General features: G+C 30.9%; 1 protein-coding gene across 5 annotated transcripts in view; it reads right to left on the minus strand.

Moving 5' to 3' along the window:
• SPOCK3 (SPARC (osteonectin), cwcv and kazal like domains proteoglycan 3) overlaps positions 1-21,620 on the minus strand; it is a 653,697-nt gene that overhangs the window by 453,288 nt on the left and 178,789 nt on the right. For 3 of the 5 annotated variants that reach the window (XM_031941447.1, XM_031941445.1, XM_031941449.1), the window contains 2 exons: positions 2,560-2,568; positions 2,415-2,460 (listed from right to left, as the gene is read on the minus strand). In XM_031941447.1, the coding sequence (XP_031797307.1) occupies positions 2,415-2,460; positions 2,560-2,568 (55 nt within the window). The remainder of the gene's footprint in view (positions 1-2,414; positions 2,461-2,559; positions 2,569-21,620) is intronic. The other 2 variants (XM_031941446.1, XM_031941448.1) reach the window with 1 other exon arrangement.

The following is a 21,620-nucleotide window of genomic DNA, read 5'->3' on the forward strand; positions in this document are numbered from 1 at the left end:
CCAATCAAGGGAATAATTGTTTACCCCATTTTCTTCTTCATGGAAATTTCCCACTACAGGACCAAAACAGCCCTAATATCATAATGAGTAGTATTTTCTCAGCAGATGGTAGGACCTTTTCCCCAATGGAAAATTCATGAGTTTTCAACGTTTTCAATATCATGATATACTCTCATTTCTAAGCATGTACAACTTCTGAATATTTAAAAATCATAAACAAAATTCTCCAATCATTATTTGTGTGCAGTCTACCAAGAACTTCACTTAGTTTAGTGCATTTGAAGATTAATACTGACTTATAGGTCACTATCATGGTCACAATGCCATCTGCCAAGTCACAGTTTTGGAAAATTGAATATATATATAATGATATACCAAAGAGCATTTTAATTTCACTTAATAAAATTCTGTCATTTATTATCCTTAAATATTGACAATTATTGTTTTTTTTCTACTTCATTTCATATTTAAGAGGCCAACAAATTCTGACCATTTATTTCTCTGAATAAAATAACAATTCTTTTTATTTATTACAAAAGTATCTCTTCTAAACTTCAAGATTATGAGATTAAGTAAAATTTATGATTATGAGCTAAAGAGGACACTCACACATACACACACACTATCCTTATTTTTTTCCATATAGACCTCCAATTTTATTTTTTGGCATATGGGATTTCAGTTATAAAATGATACTCATCTGTAATTTATAGTTTTAAAGAATTGTTTAGGGTCAGCTAGGTGGTACAGTGGATAGAGCACCAGCCTTGAAGTCAGGAGGACCTGAGTACAAATCTGGCCTCACTTCTTAGCGATGGACCCTGGGCAAGTCACTTAACTCCAATTTCCTCAGCCAAATAAATAAATAAATAAATAAATAAATAAATAAAAGAATTATTTGGTTCACTGAGAGTTTAAGGGTCTTGTCCACTGTCATAAAGCCAGTATGTATCAGAGGCAAACCATTAACCCAGGTTTTGATTTCAAAATAATAATCAGACTAGATCATGAAAGAATAATGCTCTGTCATTCTGGAATTCCACTGTCCATCCTTCCTGAATTTATAGAGTATTGAGTGCATCACCTTTCAATCTTTCTTTTTTTTAAGCTTTTTATTTTCCAAATATATGCATAGTTTTCAAGATTTATCCTTGCAAAAATGTATGTTCCAAATTTTTTGTCCTACCCTTTCTTCCAACCCCTCCCCTAGACAGCAAGTAATACAATATATGTTAAATGTGTGCGATTCTTCTATACATATTTCCAAAATTATCATACTGCATAAGAAAAATCATAACAAAAGGAAAAAATGAGAAATGAAACAAAATACAAGTAAACAAAAACAAAGAAGGTGAAAATAGCTGTGATACACATTCTGTCCCCATAGTCCTCTTTCTGGATGCAGATGGTTCTCTCAATCAAAAGTCTACTGGAATTGGCCTGAATCACCTCATTGTTGAAAAGAACTGCATTCATCAGAACTGATCATTGTATAATCTTGCTGTTGCTATGTACAATGTTCTCTTGGTTCTACTCACTTCACTTGGCATTAGTTCATGTACATCTCTTCAGGACTTTCTGAAATCATCCTGCTGATCATTTCTTATACAATAATAATATTCTATAACATTTATATGCCATAACTTATACAGCCATTCTCCAACTAATGAAGAGTGACTCAGTTTTGAGTTCCATGACACTACAAAAAGGGATGCTACAAACATTTTTGCACATGTGGGTCCTTTATCTTTCAACCACACATATCATACCCAACTTTCCTATTGCTGATTTTTAGTTTATCATCAAAGCATTTTTTTTTCTTTTTCATTAATCATCATTGTAAGTTTCACCAGATTCACTATTAGCGTAAGCTAAGAAAAGTTGACCAAAATTAGAATCAATATTCCAGAAGGTGATAAATGTTAATTTTTACAAGGATAGCGTTCTATTCCTCATAGATTCCATGATGGCACTGCCTCTTTCTACTGAAATAACAAATATCCCGTTGAAATAAAAGTCTGTCTGCCCTACCATTCATTCTGAAATAGGATGAAGAAATATACCATCAAACTATTCTACATCTAGTTTGGACATATTTAATTTTAGGTAGAATAAATGGGCATCTGAAAACTCCAGAAATGAAAAATAATCTATTATTTATCCATTGTTTTATTTGCACAACCCAAACTGAAGAAGAATGTATATTTAAAAAATTGTTTAGTTGGTTTAATGTTTTTGTTATTATATTATTCAAATTATTGTTTAAATAAATCCATTGGCAATCATATTTCCCATTGAATTATTAGACAACTATTTTGGCACCTTCATTTTTGACTATTAAGAATCAAAAAAAAAAAGTCATATGTTAGAAAAGAATGGGATATCAATAAACTTTGGAATAGTGTATTTCTTACCTTGATCAAAAGGTTTACCCGGACTCCAAGTACGGAAGTAATCATCCTGGAGAAAAAATAATGTGAATTTAGTATGGTATGAATAACTACAATTCATAAATTCGTGTAAAATCTTAAATGCCAAATAGAGAAGTTGTATACAAACCTCTACTTCCTTTGATGGCAAGCAGCAAAAAAAAAAAAAAAAAAATAAACAAGAAAAAACATAATTATCAAGAAGACACAAACTGCTCACATAATATTGAGATGTCTATCTGGAAATATACGATATAAAATTACTATGCAATTTAAGTCCCTGAATAAAATTGCTTGCTATCACATGTAACTGTTTTAGGTAACATTTTCCTTAGTATTGTAATAAAACCTATCCATGTATGGGGTAGGATTTTTAATGAGAAAAACTAATAATGGCTTTATGCTAATATGCAATTTAAAATGTACTAGGACTCAATTATGTAATTTCATTTTCCACTAGCAACTTTAAATAGAGCTATTAATATCACAAGGTAACAATACACAAAACAATATTGCAGTAGTCCATATATTACAGCCAGATTTTAGTCATTATATCATACGGGCATTAATTGAAAGCTCAAGTAAATTATAAATATGCAGCTGAAAATCTGAATGAGAGGCCTAATTATATCTTAAATCAAATTTTTAATCTCTAATATTCATTTATATGTTGAAAAAGGCATTTCCTACCTAGAAAGCTAATATGTATTGATGAAATAATAGTTCTGGATCAAAAATTAAGTATAAAACACAAGACTACACATTTTCTATATACATTAGGATAGCATGCAGCATGCAAATGTTTAGGAGAATTTCTGTAGGTTTCAAAAGAAAAACTAATGCTAAATCCAAAGTGCCTGAAAGAAGGAACTTTGATTCTATCCATTTTACAACACTTTAAACCAAGTCTTCTTAATGTAAGGTTTGTGATTTTTAAAAATATTTTGATATCTTTCAATGTAATTGGTTTCTTTTGTGTTTATATATATATATATATATATATATATATATATATATATATACATACATACATATATATTCTTTCATGCAATTAAAAATATTACTCTGTGAAGGGGCCCATAGGCCTTACCATACTTCTACAGGGGTACACACACACACACACACACACGCACACACACACAAATTCAGTTTTCCTTTTGATATTCACATGTAAAGCCTCCTGAACAATAATTTGCTTTAAAAAATCTGACAATAAAATGTTTGTGGAAGCACTGTTTGTAGTGGCTAAAAACTGGAAAATGAATCCATGCCCATCAATCGGAGAATGGTTGGGTAAATTGTGGTATATGAATGTTATGGAATATTATTGTTCTGTAAGAAATGACCAGCCGGATGAATTCAGAGAGGCTTAGAGAGACTTACATGAACTGATGTTTAATGAAATGAGCAGAACAAGGAGATCATTATATACTTCAACAACGATACTGTATGAGGATGTATTGTGATGGAAGGGGATTTCTTTGACAAAGAGACCTAACTTGGTTTCAATTGATCAATGATGTAGCTACACCCAAAGAAAAAACACTGGGAAATGAATGTAAACTGTTTGCATTTTTGTTTTTCTTCCCAGGTTATTTTTACCTTCTGAATCCAATTCTCCCTGTGCAACAAGAGAACTGTTCGGTTCTGCACACATATATTGTATCTAGGATATACTGCGACATATTTAACATATATAGGACTGCTTGCCAACTAGGGGAGAGGGTGGAGGGAGAGAGGGGAAAAATCGGAACAGAATTGAGTGCAAGGGATAATGTTGTAAAAAATTACCCTAGCATGGGTTCTGTCAATAAAAAGTTATTATAATAAAAAAAAGAAAAGGCCTTGATAATATTAAAAATGTGAAAAATTGTTCCTAATAAATGCTTCAGAATCCATTGTCAAGTAGCAAATGAATGAAATATATAAATTCTAATAATATGACACCATATAAAGGATTTTAAAATATTTGCTGGCATTTTTACAAAGTTTAGACTCGTCATCATAGGCTAAATACATAATAAAATGATTGAAAAAAAGAAAGAAAATCTGGCAATGAAACTATTCAAAAGTGGTATCTTCTTTTTATGTCTATAAAACACCTATGACACTCTCTTGAGGATAAAGACAATATAATTAAGAGAATATTGCAAAAGAGAATCTTATGAATCTAGGAATGGTTCTATATATATCCTATATCATACTACTGATCATGAAACTCTTTGCTGAAAAAAAAAATAATAGATCAACAGGAGTAACATTCTCCCAACATTCCCAGTTGAAAAAAGGGACAAAATAGAGGAAAAAGGAGGAGGAGGAGGAGGAAGAAAAGAGTTATGCTGAAATTATTTATCCCTAAAATAAATTGGTGTTAATACAGCATTGTACTCATGCACTGAAATGCCTCGTGTCTTTTCAGGCCAGATCATTAAATAAATGAATGCAAATTATTTCCTCTAATCATTTCTTGAACTGATGCTTCATCTTGGGATAGAGATGATTCTGATCTTTCAAAGGTTATGCCACTGGAGCACAAACTTTGTCAAGCTCTCTTATTCTAAAGTAGGAACCCAGCTATATATTCTGCATCTATTATCCAAGGACCAACATAAGTCCAGAAAAGGTCATTTCCAGATTAAATTCCAAGTGATGACTTTGTTGTTGTTTGCTACAGCAAATTATGAAAATGATCTAAAGAAGTGAGCAAGAATTGCTATTTGCTATCAAAATAATGAGCATTCAAAAATTTATGTATTTATTTTCTAAAGTACAGAGATAATATGATTACATTTTCAGTGTAAAGGAATGGGTATATGCATGTATGTATGTGTATGTATACACATGTAAATATATATATACGTGTATTTATATCTGTATGATCAATTTCCTTGGTTTTACTATATTAACTAAATTCTTAATTTTTTGCATCAAACTTTAAACAGAAATTTCTGACCCAATCAAAGCAATATTTTATTTTGTTTTTTTTTTTCCAAATTAAATCCCATTCTATTTTTAAAGAAGCTAATTATTCAACCTGAGTATAGAAAAATTATATAAATTTCCAGAATGTCATCCTTTACATGCCTCTGCAAAAAAATTAACTCTGGCTAATTGAATTGTTTTCCAAACATACGGGTATATATTTCATGGTTATACCTCTCAAGGATCTGAAAACATCATGAAATGTTCATGTCAGAGGACATAATGACCTAAATCAAGATTGATCTTTTTACTATGAGGAGATCAGGACTGAAGAAAAGAAAAGAAATATTAGCATTCAAGAAACACAAGTCAGTGATTTATTACATGCAAGAATGTAGCTCCCCATCTCTTAAGTCCCATGGATAAACACAGAAAGTGACATGGGCATGCATGAGGTATGATGTTTATCCCAGTTAAGAGTCCAGAAGAAAAGATCTCTGCCCTTATATTTGATTGTTGATGTGACTCTCACAGCTCACATAAAAGGTTACATAAAATGAACTGTGGGGGGAGGGGGGGGAGGAGAGTGTCAATCAGCAGATGCCCTAAATTGTGAGAAACCTTCTTAGCAACTACAAGAGCAGTGTGATTAGGAAAGATTTTTTTTTTATTTTTTTAACATTGAATATTTGGATTAGATGAAGTTTGCTAAACTTATTACACTTAAGAAATCTTTTCATTCGTTGAATAGAAGAAGTTGACTGGGACAAGTCAATGGATAAAAAGGAAGCAGATATACGTGGTCAAACATAGTTATATTTGTCAGCAAGGATTAGCACTGGGCCAGTCCTCACAATACTATACCATAGTAGAAATTCTTAGATAATTAGCATGTCCTAGGATATGGATCCACAAAAGTTCTTTGGCTGTCTTTATTGTTGCTACATAAGTGTGACTCTGACATCTAGAGTTTTCTTTACTATAAAGTAAAATTGATTATTAATCAGGTCCTAATTTTCTCAATCTTATTTTCTAAATGTACTCAGCTCTTGAACAATACTGTTTAAACTTTCACTTTAGGTTCCTAATTTCTTCACAGCCTTGTCTCCTGTGGCCTCTCACTGAACTTTTACCCCTTTTCTGTTCTCTAATAAAATATATTGTTTTGTGTATTTCAGCACATTCATTAAGCTCTGTTCACTAAGATCGTGACATAGACTGGATCGTGGGTTCTCAAAACTACAGTAGCAAAGTACAAATTCTGGCCAGTCCTTCAATTTAGGAAGAGTTATAATGCTTTAATAAAAAATCAACATTGCTCTAATTCAGAGAGGCCTTAATAAATTATCAATCAAAAAGTATATTTTTCCCTACCTTGCATCAGACACTGGGCTAGACAATGAGCTACAAACAGAAAACTATAACTAGTCCGCTGACCTCATATTTTATTAGAAGACATACATGGCATATAGAAGACAAGGCACAACAAAGAAGGTGCAAGATGAAAGAACCATTAGGCTGAAGTCATACTTGTTGCATCTTTTTCTTTAATTTTAAATTATTTTATTCTGAACTTAAGAAATAAAGCAACCATTTCCATAAAACAGAACAGAAAAAAAGATGACTATACATGAAACTGCAAATCTATTATGCACAACTTGTCATTTCTTTTAAATATATAATGTAACTCTTTTGTTTTCTTTTTCCCCCTTTCCTCCCCCCCACCCTTAAAATGACTACCAAAGGCAAAAATATCTGTAAAGAGAAGGAGGAGAGGGTAAGAAACACCACTGAATTCAATCTTGAAGTCCTGAGGTAAATTTCAAACATAGCTTTGGTAGTCTTCTAATAGAGGGAAAAGATCCATTACTAGATCCAAATTTGACTGTTTTCTGACATACAATCTTGGTCCAACCAAAGCACTTTTCTGCTATTCCCTGTATATGACATTGTACTGCCTTTTTCTGTGCCTTTACACAGGCTATTGTTCCCCATGTACACATTTACCTCCATCCTCCACCTCAAAGTTTGAATTCAAATACCACCACATCTATAAGGCACTTTCTGACTCTCTCCTACAGCTATGTCTCCCACCAAATTATCATGTATTAATTTAACATATATTTTCTAGATCCTTAGACATGTACATGTTTTCTACCTTAATTAACTCTGAGCTTCTAGTGGGAAGAAGTCATGTCTTTGCATCCCAGTAATTTGCACAGTTTCTTGCACGTAGTAGGTTTTTTTTTAAAGACCTTTTTGCATTGCATTTCTCAAACCTTTCTACCTTGTGTTTGGTTAGCACAGCCTATGAAAACAAATCTAATTTTATATCAAAATGAGGCATAGGAGAAGGGTCATGAAGGAGAAACAGAAATGATACATTAAAGAAAGATACATCTCCTTATAATTACTTTGGATATGGCTTTCTCATAAATAAACTATTTTCTGTTTGTAAAGACATCAACCTCAATGAGGCAAACGATCTTTGACATTTCCAAGGATGTCCTGAGTAACCTTAAAAATGTTATCTGTTAAGTCATATTCTAGACCCTGAAAGGATCCATTTATATCTCTTTGATGAATCCATTATTTTCTAGTGTCTTTTACTCACTCTGACTCAACAGAGAAAGGAATTGTGTCAAAAGGACATTGGCAATAGGATGATTTCTCAGTCACCTCTGGAAACCTCTTTACATATTACATTTCAAAACAGTTGAATATATTTGGAATATGACATATTTTATTCCAGCTAAGGAAATGTAAAAAATGTGTAGCTCCTCTTTGAAAATGACATCAGGTCATTTCAAAAGAAAAAAAATGTTTCTTCACAGAAAAAAACCAAGATTTTAAAAAAGAGAGGAAAAAATTTAAAATAAGAGGGATTAAAAAAAGATGAAAGTCATGTTCAAATGAAGTACTCTCAGTAAGTTCACAGAGACTGTCTGCCTTGCATCAAAAATCATATGTGTATATGTGTGTGTATATATATATATATATATATATATATATATATATTATGATCTACAAATAATAGAAAAAAATCAGATTTTTCAAGATATCCTTTTTAATCTAAGAGAATTTAATAATGTTAATATTTCCTATCTAATTTTTTTAAAAATTGATATAAAATCAAAATACTATATAATATACCTTTGTCCAATGAGCATTATACTTTGGTAGCTTTTCCTTTAATCATTTTGTGTATTTAGCCCACATATGTACCCTTTTCATTCGGTGTGATTCTTGCCCAAGTTTTATAGAGATATATGTATGAGATGAAGAGAAGGAAGAAGGATTTTTTAATCTATATAAATATATCTTCCACAGAAGATCATGTAATATATTATTTAATGCATGTTCATAAATTAAGGCATGGTTAGTTTAAAATATAATAATATTCTTGCTCCATGGCATTCATGTAGTCTCATAATATTAACAGAGTACATATTCTTGCAGTAATTACCAATCTGGAAAAGATCATAGGTTCAATGAAATTTTAGAGCTAGAGGGGACCTCAGAGACTCTCCATGTCAAGCTTTTTATAAAGCCCAGGAATGTAACAGGAACATAAGACATAAGCATCACAGGAAGGATTTCAGTCCAGATCCTCTGACTCTAAAATAAATGTTTTATTTCATTTTGTTGTATTTTTCCAATAATCTTACATGACCTTAAATATAGAAATTATTATCATAGACCCAAAAATATAATTGGAGCTTAGGCTGGTTACTAAAGCTATTATTTTAGCTGTTGTGGTCTCTCTTGGGAATTTCTCTGGTATTGTGTATATGTTGAATGAACATAAAACAGATTTCAAATATTGTATTATTGGTCCTAATTCTATGCAGATTCATAAATTTCAATATTATAAGATGATAAGTTGTTTGTGAATTTATAAAATAAAATTATAAAATGATTTTAAAAAACACCTTTCTGGATAAATCTGGTAGAATAACACTATGCAAAAACCTAAAATAAAAAGAAGAAACAATATAGGCATTTAATGATTCAAGTAAAAGTGGGAGTTTTTGAGGGGGAGGACTTTAAAAACATTGGGGTGTTTATATATTTTTTTCTTAAAAAGAATATGTTCATACTTGCAAATTTCCAATTGAATTTGAGGAAAGTTCACTTATATTTTATATCAAATTTATATCAGTATTTTAAGAAATCATGATTGAAATGATATGGGCTTTAATTTTACTTTTGAAAAATGCAATCTACCTAAAATTTTTCACCTTGAATTCCCTCAATTAATCTAATCTGTTGATCCTTAGATATTTTTTGAGTTCCAGTATTTACACCCAGAAATAACATTAAGAGAATATCTAGTCAATTTTGACTAGATTGACATCTAGTCAATAAGATGTGATATATTATAAATTCCCCACTCCCACTGTACATTTTTCCATTGGCTTTTTTTTTTTTTATCACCTGTGTTAAACATCAGTGTCCTAAAAAATAGTGTCCTATAAAAGTAAAAATACTTTTTGGGAACTGGGCAAAGAGAGAAAAGCTGGGGAGAAGATTGACTAACAAAAGACAAAGAAATTAATAGATCAAAAGAGGACCAAGTTCCACAAATAAATATCCTAGTATATGAAAAAGAAAAGAGTAATATCCAGACGGAGTAATTAACACAGGGGACCAAAAGAAAAAAATTAGACTAACTACAAGAACTTTATTGTTCATTAAAAATTGAAATATAGACAAGTATATGATATCTATTATTTTAAAGATAAAAAATAACTTCGACACAAACATATACAAAAGGGGGTTTTCAAAAACTTGGCATACTTTGAGAGGGTAGAGGAAGAACTTAATTAGTAGACAGAGGAAAGCACAAATTGAAGATTTAAAAAACCCTGCCATTCAATGCAGTGAAGTTAGAAGATGTGATGTGAAAAATCGTTTTCTTTGAAAACTACCAAGAAAAAAAAATCAAATTAGAAACTTTACAGGTACAGGAAAGAATACATCAAATCACATCAAAAAGTACCAGACTACAATGATTATCCAAAAATAATGCACTTTTAAAAATACACTTCAATTTGATGTAAAAAAAGCACCTGTGAAATTAATCATAAAAGATTATTTAAGGATACTACATGAAGAAAATAGTTTAGAATGTGATGTTCTTTAAAAAAAAAAAAAAAAGTCAAGTTTCACTACCCTAAATTTCACTATTCCCCAGAACTGCGCATACTCCTTTTTGAAAACAGTAATCTTTAAAAAACAAAACAAAACAAAACAAAACAAAAAAACTTGAGACCCACTTATTTCTTTGGTTAAAAAAAATAAATGTATAAAACCAAGAATACTATAGCTTTTGAAATATAAATAAATTGACAATCAATACAGCATTACATGTAAATGCAAATCTTTGAAGAAAAAAATAAATAATGATTCAAGGTTTACATGCAATAATTGAAAGAAAAATATGGTCTCTAATATATAACTTGGAGAGTTATGGAAAAACAATTAATGCTAGGAATTTTGGAGAAATCCCCATTAAGAGGAAAAAAGTAAAAATGAAATGTTATTTTTATCGAGAAATTTGGTGCCATAAGTAGATGCCTAATTAATTTAAGAAATGAATAGGAGAAAGAGCAACCCCTAAGTAAGGTTTAGACTGGATTAGGAAACAGGATTCAACAACATATTATCTATATGAAGCATATGTAAAGCATAGAAAAACACAAATTAGAATGAGGAAGTGAAAGATAGCATATTATCTTTGACTTAAGCTTGGAAATTATCAATAGCTATAATCATAATTTCAGATGCTAGTAATAAACATGATACAATTAAGAGGAAAATAGGAAAATAAATCATGTTCATACCCATAAATAATGAATAATAATAATGAATACACATGATATAACTAACAGAATAAACACTTAAAGAAAAGAATAGAAGATGAAATATAAACATTGATATTAAGGAATTAGTAATTGGGTTTATAGATGAATGCTGAGCTATGAATAAATCCAATAGAAAGCTAACTACAACAGAAACAGAGATAAGCAAAATGCTGTATAAAAATGTTTGAAAGATGCATATAGATTCCCAAATAGAACTTATATTAAAAACATATTTCAGACACACAAGGGATTTTCAAAAAATGATCAGTCCATCAGGAAAGGATTCTTCTTAATCTATTTTTTATGAGGGATTCCTTCAGCAGTCTAGTAAAGACTAATGACTCCTCAGAAATTATTAAAAAAAAAAACCATCATTGATGGAAATACCAAGTTTCTGGTAGAGTTGAAAGAAAATGAGGATCTAAAATCTATCTACAGATGTCATGATAAATCCATGGAATCTTATTTAAGAACTAAGAACTTCTGTTTAAAGTCTAACATTCAGAATTCAATTAATATAGAATCAAAGCAATATATCAAGCAGTTTCTTTTTCAACTTCACAGTGAAAATGAAACACTATAAAAGATATAAAGGAATGACGCAGATTTAAATGAAGACTTAAAATATTTATCCCAATTAAGTGTCAATGCACAAGAAATTGACAATAATTCTATATTCCAGTATTCACTGGATGTAACCAAAGCATATTCTTCTCTCACATATTAATATAAAAGAAAATGAGTATGACATTAAAAAAACAGAAAAAAAAAAACCAAAGTAATTATTCTAAAGCAATAGCTGAGGAAGAAATTTATAAAACCCTAGAGCTTTTCCCTATAAAATTTTCCTGGAAAATGGGTCACACTTGTAACTTAGCTACCAGAAATGTCAAAGTCAATGGACATCTTGAACCATGAAATTCTGAGCTACGTAGAAAAGGATAAGCCAGTCAAAAGTTCACAAGTTCACTATAATATGTTGAGTCCCTGGGAAGTGGAGAGAGAGAGGAAAATGTCCAATTATTTTGAATTGTGTCAGGTCAAAAACAAAGCAAATTAAATTTAGCCTGTAGATTAGAGTGCTGAAAGGCCATCGAGTAGCCCCTGCATTTCAGCAAATAAAAAATGGGGATACCCAGTCTTAAAAGTTAATTAGCATTCTATGATGAAGAGAGAAGACATAAAGATAAATTATCAGTGAATATATTACTGATAGTTTTCTTTATATCAATGCCAACATAGTCACATATGCCAACCCAACTAACAACTTAGAAATGAATTAAAAACAAGAAAAATACTCAAAATCAAGTTTAAAAAATAGGGAATATTCAATTCAATTTTAATAATGCAGTCTCAGAAATTTAAATTGTAAAAGTCATAATTTTTTAGAGAAAAATTTTTAAGATCAAATGAATTTTTTTAAAATTCTTGGAAATGTTTAAAGAAGATATAGTTCTTTCAGTAATATAAAAAAAATTCCTTCTTTGAGACAAATATAGTACTATTATACAAACCTATAGAGGATAAAGTATAGAAAGAACATTATATAGCAATATAATTAATGAATATTGGTGCTAATCTACTAAAATAATTGGTTAAATATATTATTCAGATTTGATTTAATCCAATGTTTTATAATTGGATTTATATGCAGAAATCATTATGTATAAAACAGAAAATAATTGATATTAATAACTAAAAAATTTAACATACCAAAAGGTTAAAAGAATTCAATAAAATATAGTATCATTTCTATTTTTAATACAAAAAGAATAGTATTGAAAAATGATAATTTATCAAACAGAATAAAAAAAATAATCTTTGTAACTGTGAAACAGAAAGCAAAAAGATCAAAGTTATAAAAAGAATGCTAACTTTTATCATTTCTTAATACAGTATTCAACATATATTATAAAATAAGACAACAAATAAAAATGAAGAATAAAAAGCAATAGAAAAATGAGGCAGGTGATATCATTGTTAATACATGGGGGGGGGGTACTAAACAAAAAACAGTGCAAGGATGCAAAATGGCAGTGGAAGGAGACCTGAGTTTGGAATCAGTCAAGAAATCTTAATTTGAATCCTTTAACTTACACACAATATGTGACTTTGGGTGAGAAATTTCTCCTCCCTCCTTCATTTTCCTCAAATAGACTATAAGGACTGGAGTCACTGGTCTTAAAGATCCCTTGGAGATCTAAATCTATAATCCAAAGATCCTATGAGTCTATAATTCAATAAAGTAACAATGTACATAAAATTCACACAGCCAAAGCGTGCACATTTAGAGAGAGAGAGAGAGAGAGAGAGAGAGAGAGAGAGAGAGAGAATTTAAAGGGATATAAGAAAATACAATTTAAAATAACAACAAAATGATTTTTTTAAGTATCTGGGGCATAAACTACCAAGAAACACCAAGAATTCTATGAATGCAACTACACAATATTTGCTTATGAAAATAAAAGAAAACATAACCCTAATTCAATCTTCATAGTTGAGTTATATCAATATGGTAAAGATTATGCTACCCAAATCAATCTACAAACAATATTCAATACCAATACCTAACAAAGAATTTATTAGATATAATTAATTAATAACAAAATGCATCTGGAAAAATAAAGGGTTATTATAAGGAAAATAATGAAAAAGTATAAAAAAGTAAAGAAGACATTTCCAACTGAATGGATGTCCAACAATTGGAGAATGGCTGAATAAATTATGGTATATGAATGTTATTCAGAGAGGCCTGGAGAAACTTACATGAACTGATGCTAAGTGAAATGAGCAGAACCAAGAGATCATTATATATGGCAACAAGAAGACTATAACAATGATCAATTCTGATGGATATGGTTCTCTTCAACAATGAGATGATTCCAACCAGTTCCAATTGTTCAGTGATGAAGAAAGCCATCTGCACCCAGAGCCAGGACTGTAGGAACTGAGTGTGGATTACAATATAGCATTTTAATTCTATTGTTATTTGCTTGCATTTTGTTTTCTTTTTCAGTTTTTTTTCCTTCTCGATCCAATTTTTCTTGTGCAGCAAGATAACTGTATAAATATGTATACATATATTGGATTTAACATATATTTTAACATATTTAACATGTATTGCACTACCTGCCATTCAGGGCAGGGAGTGGGGGAAAGGAACAGAAGGTTTTGCAAGGGTCAATGGGGAAAAACTATCCATGAATATGCTTTTTAAATAAAAAGCCTTAATAAAAATTCTTTTCAAAAAAGGCATTTCCAAATCTAAATGTTTTTATATTTATATATACACATGTATAATAAATCGAGGAGGCAGTAGATTAAAGTAAAAGAAGTTAATGCAATGACTATATGTATACAAAAATGCACAGATGTATGTAAAAACATATTTGGGCGTGTATTCATGTATTCTCTCTCAGACACAGATACACACACACACAAAAAAATCAAGAAGGTACAAAGTTACACTTTAAGATGAGGTCTATAGTTTTGATCAGAGTCTTGAAAGGTAGCCAGGACAACAAATTGACCAGTTTTCTGTTCACACATGTCATTGTTGCAAGTCTTTGTTGATAATATACTGTAGCATATTTAAAGTCATACTGATTTTTTCCCATTGGCATTTGAGTGTCCTGACAGTCACATAGTATTTTTTTTCTTAAAAAAAAAAGGAAAAAAAAAGACACAAATAGAAAGAGGGAGAAGGGGATGGGAGATATTTACTAGCAATGTCCATGACAAAATTGTGAAAGAATAATTTTGTAAAATAAATCTTGATTCTACAAAGTATATAATAAAAGGATAAGTATATGCATATATCACCTAAATTAATTATTGACTATCATACATAACAATAAACTTTAAAAATTATTCTGCTTTGGTATTCATAAAGTACTTTAAAGATCACATTCTCCTTTTTCTCTGACCAATTTTTATGATGATCAAATGTACCAAAATTCTGACCTATTATAAATATATTACTGCATGCAACAGTAACATGGCCAAGCTTTAAAGATATTCACAATAAAGGAAATAAACATCTGTGATTTTTGAAATTCATTTTGAAAACATGAAAGTGGAGCTTGTATTCCTCCACCACATGTGCCATATTTCAAATCTTTCAAAAGTATTAATGACTTTTCAAAGCTGTTTCTAAAATTGTTTTGTCAGTATCTATTCATGAGGAACAACCTGTATCCCTTGATAGAAGCTAATTTATGCTCCTAGCTGAGATTTCTTTGAACATTCCTGGATTTAATTATCTGGAATAAACTGTTTCTCACCATAAGAAATACTGTTGTTTGGTTTCATTCTGTGTTTGCAGAAATTTAGTAGCAAGAGCCAATAGGAAGGGAAAAAATCTTTATCAACTAAATATACTAAACTAATAAATATCTATGGGGCATAATAGAAAAGGGCTTTTTCCTTAGAATTAATCTGTGATTAGAGATACAGAATTCACAAGAAGGGGGCGAGGGAACAAAAACAAATGTAATAGCCAATTTCTCTGCAATGGTGTGATTAATATTGCCTGTCAATTGAATCTTGTCAACAGTTCAAAATGCTGTTAATTACAGTCCAGAGAAAATCAAATCCAATATCAAACACTCAGAAGCAAAAGTAAATGGGATTTTATGATGTTTGCAAATGTAATGTATCTGTAGCAATGCTGAGCTATTACCTGAATTAACACAGTTGTTTTATAGAAACAGTAAAATAATATTTAAAATGCATTCATACAAAAGTGCTAAATTCTGTGTGGACTGTTTACCAATGTAGAGTCAGAGGCTATTTGTGATTTTTAAAACACAAGGTTGACTATGGAACAAGATTACAGATTTTTTTTCTTTTTGTTTCTTTTTTATTTAATAGCCTTTTATTTACAGGATATATACATGGGTAACTTTACAGCATTAACAATTGCCCTCTTGTTCAATTTTCACCTCTTACCCCCCACCCTCCCTACATGGCAGGTAATGATAGATGTTAAATATATTAAAATATAAATTAGATACAATAGTATACCTGACAAAATGTTATTTTGCTGTACAAAAAAATCAGACTCTGAAATATTGTACAATTAGCTTGTGAAGAAATCAAAAATGCAGGTGTCATAAATATAGGGATTAGAATTCAATTAATGGTTTTAAGTCATCTCCAGAGTTCTTTATCTGGCATAGCTAGTTCACTTCATTACTGCTCCATTAGAAATGATTTGGTTGATCTCCTTGCTGAGGAGGCTGGTCCATCAGAACTGGTCATCTATAGTATTGTTGTTAAGTATATAATGATCTCCTGGTCTGCTCATTTCACTCGCATCAGTTCGTGTAAGTCTCTCCAGGCCTTTCTGAAATTATCCTGTTGGTCATTTCTTACAAGGCAAGTAATATTCCATAATTTTCATATATCACAATTTATTCAATTCTCAACTGATGGACATCCATTCAGTTTCAGTTTCTAGCCACTACAAAAAGGGCTGCCACAAACATTCATGCACATACAGGTCCCTTTCCCTTCTTTTAAATCTCTTTGGGATATAATCCCAGTAGTAACACTCTGGATCAAAGGTATGCAGTTTGATAACTTTTGAGCATAGTTCAAACTACTCTCCAAAATGGTTGGATTGTTCACAACTCCACCAACAATGCATCAATGTCCCAGTTTTCCGCATCCCCTCCAACAATCATCATTATTTTTCCTATCATCTTAGCCAATCGGCAGGTGTGTGGTATTTAGAGTTGTCTTAATTTGCATTTCTCTGATTTAATGACTTGGAGCATCTTTTCATATGACTAGAAATAGTTTCAATTTCTTCATCTGAGAATTGTCTGTTCATATCCTTTGACCTTTTTTTTTTTTTTTTTTTTGGCTTGGGAAAATACTTTTTTTTTTTTATTTAATAGCCTTTTATTTACAGGATATAAACATGGGTAACTTTACAGCATTAACAATTGCCAAACCCTCTTGTTCCAATTTTCACCTCTTACCCCCACCCCTCCCTAGATGGCAGGATGACCCAGTAGATGTTAAATATATTAAAATATAAATTAGATACACAATAAGTATACCCGACCAAAAGCGTTATTTGCTGTAGAAAAGAATCAGACTCCTGAAATATTACAATTAGCTTGTGAAGGAAATCAAAAATGCGGTGTGCATAAATAAGGGATTAGAATTCAATGTAATGGTTTTAGTCATCTCCCAAAGTTCTTTTCTGGGCTGCCAGTTCAGTTCATTACTGCTCCATTAGAAATGATTTGGTTGATCTCGTTGCTGAGGATGCCTGATCCATCAGAACTGTCATCATATTATTTTGTTGCTTGACCATTTCAATTGGAGAATGGAGAATTTTATAAATTAGAGTTATTCTCTATATATTTTGGAAATGAGGCCTTTATCAGAACCTTTGACTGTAAAAATATTTTCCAGTTTATTGCTTCCCTTCTAATCTTGTCTGCATTAGTTTTGTTTGTACAAAAACTTTTCAGTTTGGTATAATCAATTTTCTATTTTGTGATCATAATGATCTCTAGTTCTCTTTGGTCATAAAGACCTTCCCTTCCACAGGTCTGAGGGTAAACTATCCTATGTTCCTCTAATTTATTAATAATTTCATTCTTTATGCCTAGGTCATGAACCCATTTGACCTTATCTTGTTCGATTAAGTATGGATCAATGCCTAGTTTCTCCATATTAGTTTCAATTTTCCCAGCAATTTTTATCAAACAGTGGTTCTTATCCCAAAAGCTGGGATCTTTGGGTTTATCAAAGACTAGGTTGCTATATTTGTGACTGTTTATCCATGAACCTAATCTATTCCACTGATCAACTAATCTTTCCTTACCCAATCAAATAGTTTTGGTAATTTGCTGCTCTATAATATAATTTTAAGATCTAGCACAGCTAAGCACCTTCATTTGATTTTTTTCATTAATTCCTTGAAATTCTTTACCTTTTGTTTTCCATATGAACTTTGTTGTTATTTTTCTAGGTCATTAAAATAGTTTTTGAAGTCTGATTGGTATAGGCCTTTAATAAATAGATTAGTTTAGGTAATATTGTCATCTTTATTATATTGCTCACTATCAAAGCATTTAATATTTTCAATTGGTTAGATCAGACTTAATTTGTGTGAAAAGTGGTCTGTAATTTTGCTCATAAAGTTTCTATTTTTCCTTGGCAGATGATTCCTAAATATTTTATTTATCAGTAGTTACTTTAAATGGAATTTCTCTTTGTACTCTGACTGTTGGATTTTATTAGTGATATATAAAATGCTGATGATTTATGTGGGTTTATTTTATAATAAAGCAACTTTCTAAAATTGTGGATTATTTCTAACTTTTTACAGAATCTCTGGGGTTCTCTAAGTATACCATCATGTCATCAGCAAAGGTGATAATTTGGTTTTCCTCATTGCCTATTCTTATTCCTTTTCTCTTTCTCACTCAGTATAGCTAGCATTTCTAATACAATATTAAATAATGTGTTGATAGTGGGCAACCTTGTTTCCTCCAGATCTTATTAGGAATGGTTGCAGTTTGTCTCCATTACATATGATGCTTACTGATGGTTTAGGAAATAGATGCTGTAATTTTTTAAGGAAAAGTCCATTTATTCCTATACTCTTAAGTGTTTTTAATAGGAATGGATGTTGGATTTTATCAAATGCTTTTTCTGCATCTATTGAGATGATTATATGATTTTTGTTAATTTGGTTATTAACATGGCCAATTTTATTGATAGTTTTCCTATTATTGAACCAGCCCTACATTCCTGGTATAAATCCGACTTGATCATAGTGTATTATCTTGGAGATGATTTTCTGTAGTCTTTTGCTAATATCTTATTTAAGATTTTAGCATCAATATTCATTAGGGGAGATTGGTCTATAATTTTCTTTCTCTGTTTCAGCCTATCTGGTTTTAGGTATCATTACCATGTCTGTGTCATAGAAAGAATTTGGTAGGACTCCTTCATTCCCTATTTTATCAAATAATTTATATAGCATTAGGGGCCAATTGTTCTTTAAATGTTTGGTAAAATTCCTTATAATCCATCTGGTCCTGGGGATTTTTCTTAGGGAGTTGTTTAATTGCCTGTTCTATTTCTTTTTCTGAAATGGGACTATTCAAGCAATTTACTTCCTCCTCTGTTAGTCTGGGAGGTCTATATTTTTGGAGGTAGTCATCCACTTCACTTAAGTTATCAAATTTATTGGCATAAAGTTGAGCAAAATAACTCCTTATTATTTCTCTAATTTCCTCTTCATTGGTGGAAAGTTCTCCCTTTCATTTAAGACTACTAATTTCATTTTCCTCCTCTTTTCTAATCAGATTTATCAAAGGCTTATCTATTTTATTGGCTTTTTCAAAGAACCAACTCTAGTTTTATTAATTAGTTCAATAGTTTTTTTACTTTCAATATTTTTAATTTCTCCTTTTAATTTTAGAATTTCCAATTTAGTATTTGATTGGGGGTTTTAATTTGGTCTTTTTAATTTTTTTAGTTGCAAGCCAATTCATTAATCTTTTCTTTCTCTGTTTTATTCAAGTAAGCCTCTAAGGATATAAATTCCTCTTATTACCGCTTTGGCTGCATCCCACAAATTTTGGTATGATGTCTCATCATTGTCATTATCTTGAGTGAAATTATAATTGTATCTATAATTTGCTGCTTCAAATCATTCTTTAAGATAGATTGTTTAGTTTCAATTACTTTTTGGTCTATTTCCCTTCTTTTTGTTGAATGTAGTTTTTATTGCATCATGATCTGAAAAGAAAGCATTTACTATATCTGCTTTCTTGCATTTAATTTTGAGGTCTTTATATCCTAATATGGTCAATTTTGAATAGGTTCCATGAACTGCTGAGAGAAAGTATATTCCCTTCTATCTCCATTCAATTTTCTCCAAGATCCAACATACCTAATTTTTCTAATATTCTATTTACTTCTTTAATTTCTTTCTTATTTGTTTTGTGGTTTGATTTGTCTAATTCTGAGGATGCAAGGTTGAGATCTCCTACTATTACAGTTTGTTGTCTATTCTTCTTGCAGCTCTCTTAACTTCTCCTTTAGGAAGTTGAATGCCATACCACTTGGTGCATATATGTTTAATATTGATATTGCTTCATTGTTTATATTATCCTTTGAGGATGTTGTTTCCTTCCTTATCTCTTTTAATTAGATCAATTTTTCTTTTGCTTGATCTGAGATAAGGATGGCTACCTACTTTTTTGACTTCACCTGAACATAATAGATTTTGCTCCAGCCTTTTCCTTTCTATATGTATCCCTCTGCTTTAAATGTGTTTCTTGAAACAACATTGTAGGGTTCTGACTTTTTGATCCAGTCTGCTATCTGCCTCCTTTTTTGGAGTTCATCCTTCACATTCACGGTTAGAATTACTAAATCTGTATTTCCTGCCATCCTAATAACCCCAGGTTATGCTTTCTTCCTTGCCTCCCCCAACCCTCTTTCCCCCTTTTAAACTATGTACCCCTCTTGTTTCACAATGCTTATCCCTCTTTTAATCCCTCCCTCTCCCCTTTGGTCTTTCCCCTTCCTTCCCTTATTCTCTTTTTCTTTTCCCTTTTCCTCTCCCCCATTTTTAATGAGGCGGGAGAGAATTTTCTCTAAAACAAATGTCAATTATTTTTTCTTTGAACCAACTCTGATGGGTAAGATTCACACAATATTCCTCCCCTCTCTAAATTCCCTAAGATTGATAAGTTTCCTTTGCCTCTTTGTGGGATGTGGTTTCCCTCTTTTTCCCTCCTTCCCACCTTATTCTGCCATCATCCCTTTTCCATATCTACTTCCCTTTTTATGTTATTCATAATCAAATTTACATGTATTCTTTTTGTATATCCACAAAATACAATTCTCAGAGTTATTTTACCTTTTCTGCATTCTTGGTTCTATTCTTGGAGATCAAATTTTTTGTTTAATTCTGGTTTTCTTCAGAAACAAATGGAATTCATTTGTTTCATTAATATCCATCTTCTTCCCTGGAAGAAAATGCTCAGCTTAGCTGGTATTTATTCTTGGCTGCATCCCAAGTTCTTGGCTTTAGATATCTATTCAGGCCTTCTTTCTTTAATGTAGAGCAGCCAGATCTTGGGTGATCCTTATTGTGGCACCTCGGTTTTAATGTTTTTTTGTGCTTGTAAAATTTTTTTAATCGATAGTTCTGAAATTTTACAATATTCATTGGGTTTTTATTTTAGGGTTTCTTTCAGAAGATGTTGATGAATTCTTTCAATTCTTTTTACCTTCTGATTCTATTCCATCTGGGCACATTCTTTTGATTTCTTGTAAAATATTCTAGGCTCTTTTTCATCTTAGTTTTGGAAAGTCAATAATCCTCAGATTATCTTCCTAATTATTTTTCCAAGTCTGT

The sequence above is a fragment of the Sarcophilus harrisii genome, chromosome 6 (genome assembly GCF_902635505.1).
Source record: "Sarcophilus harrisii chromosome 6, mSarHar1.11, whole genome shotgun sequence".
Classification (NCBI taxonomy): domain Eukaryota; kingdom Metazoa; phylum Chordata; class Mammalia; order Dasyuromorphia; family Dasyuridae; genus Sarcophilus; species Sarcophilus harrisii.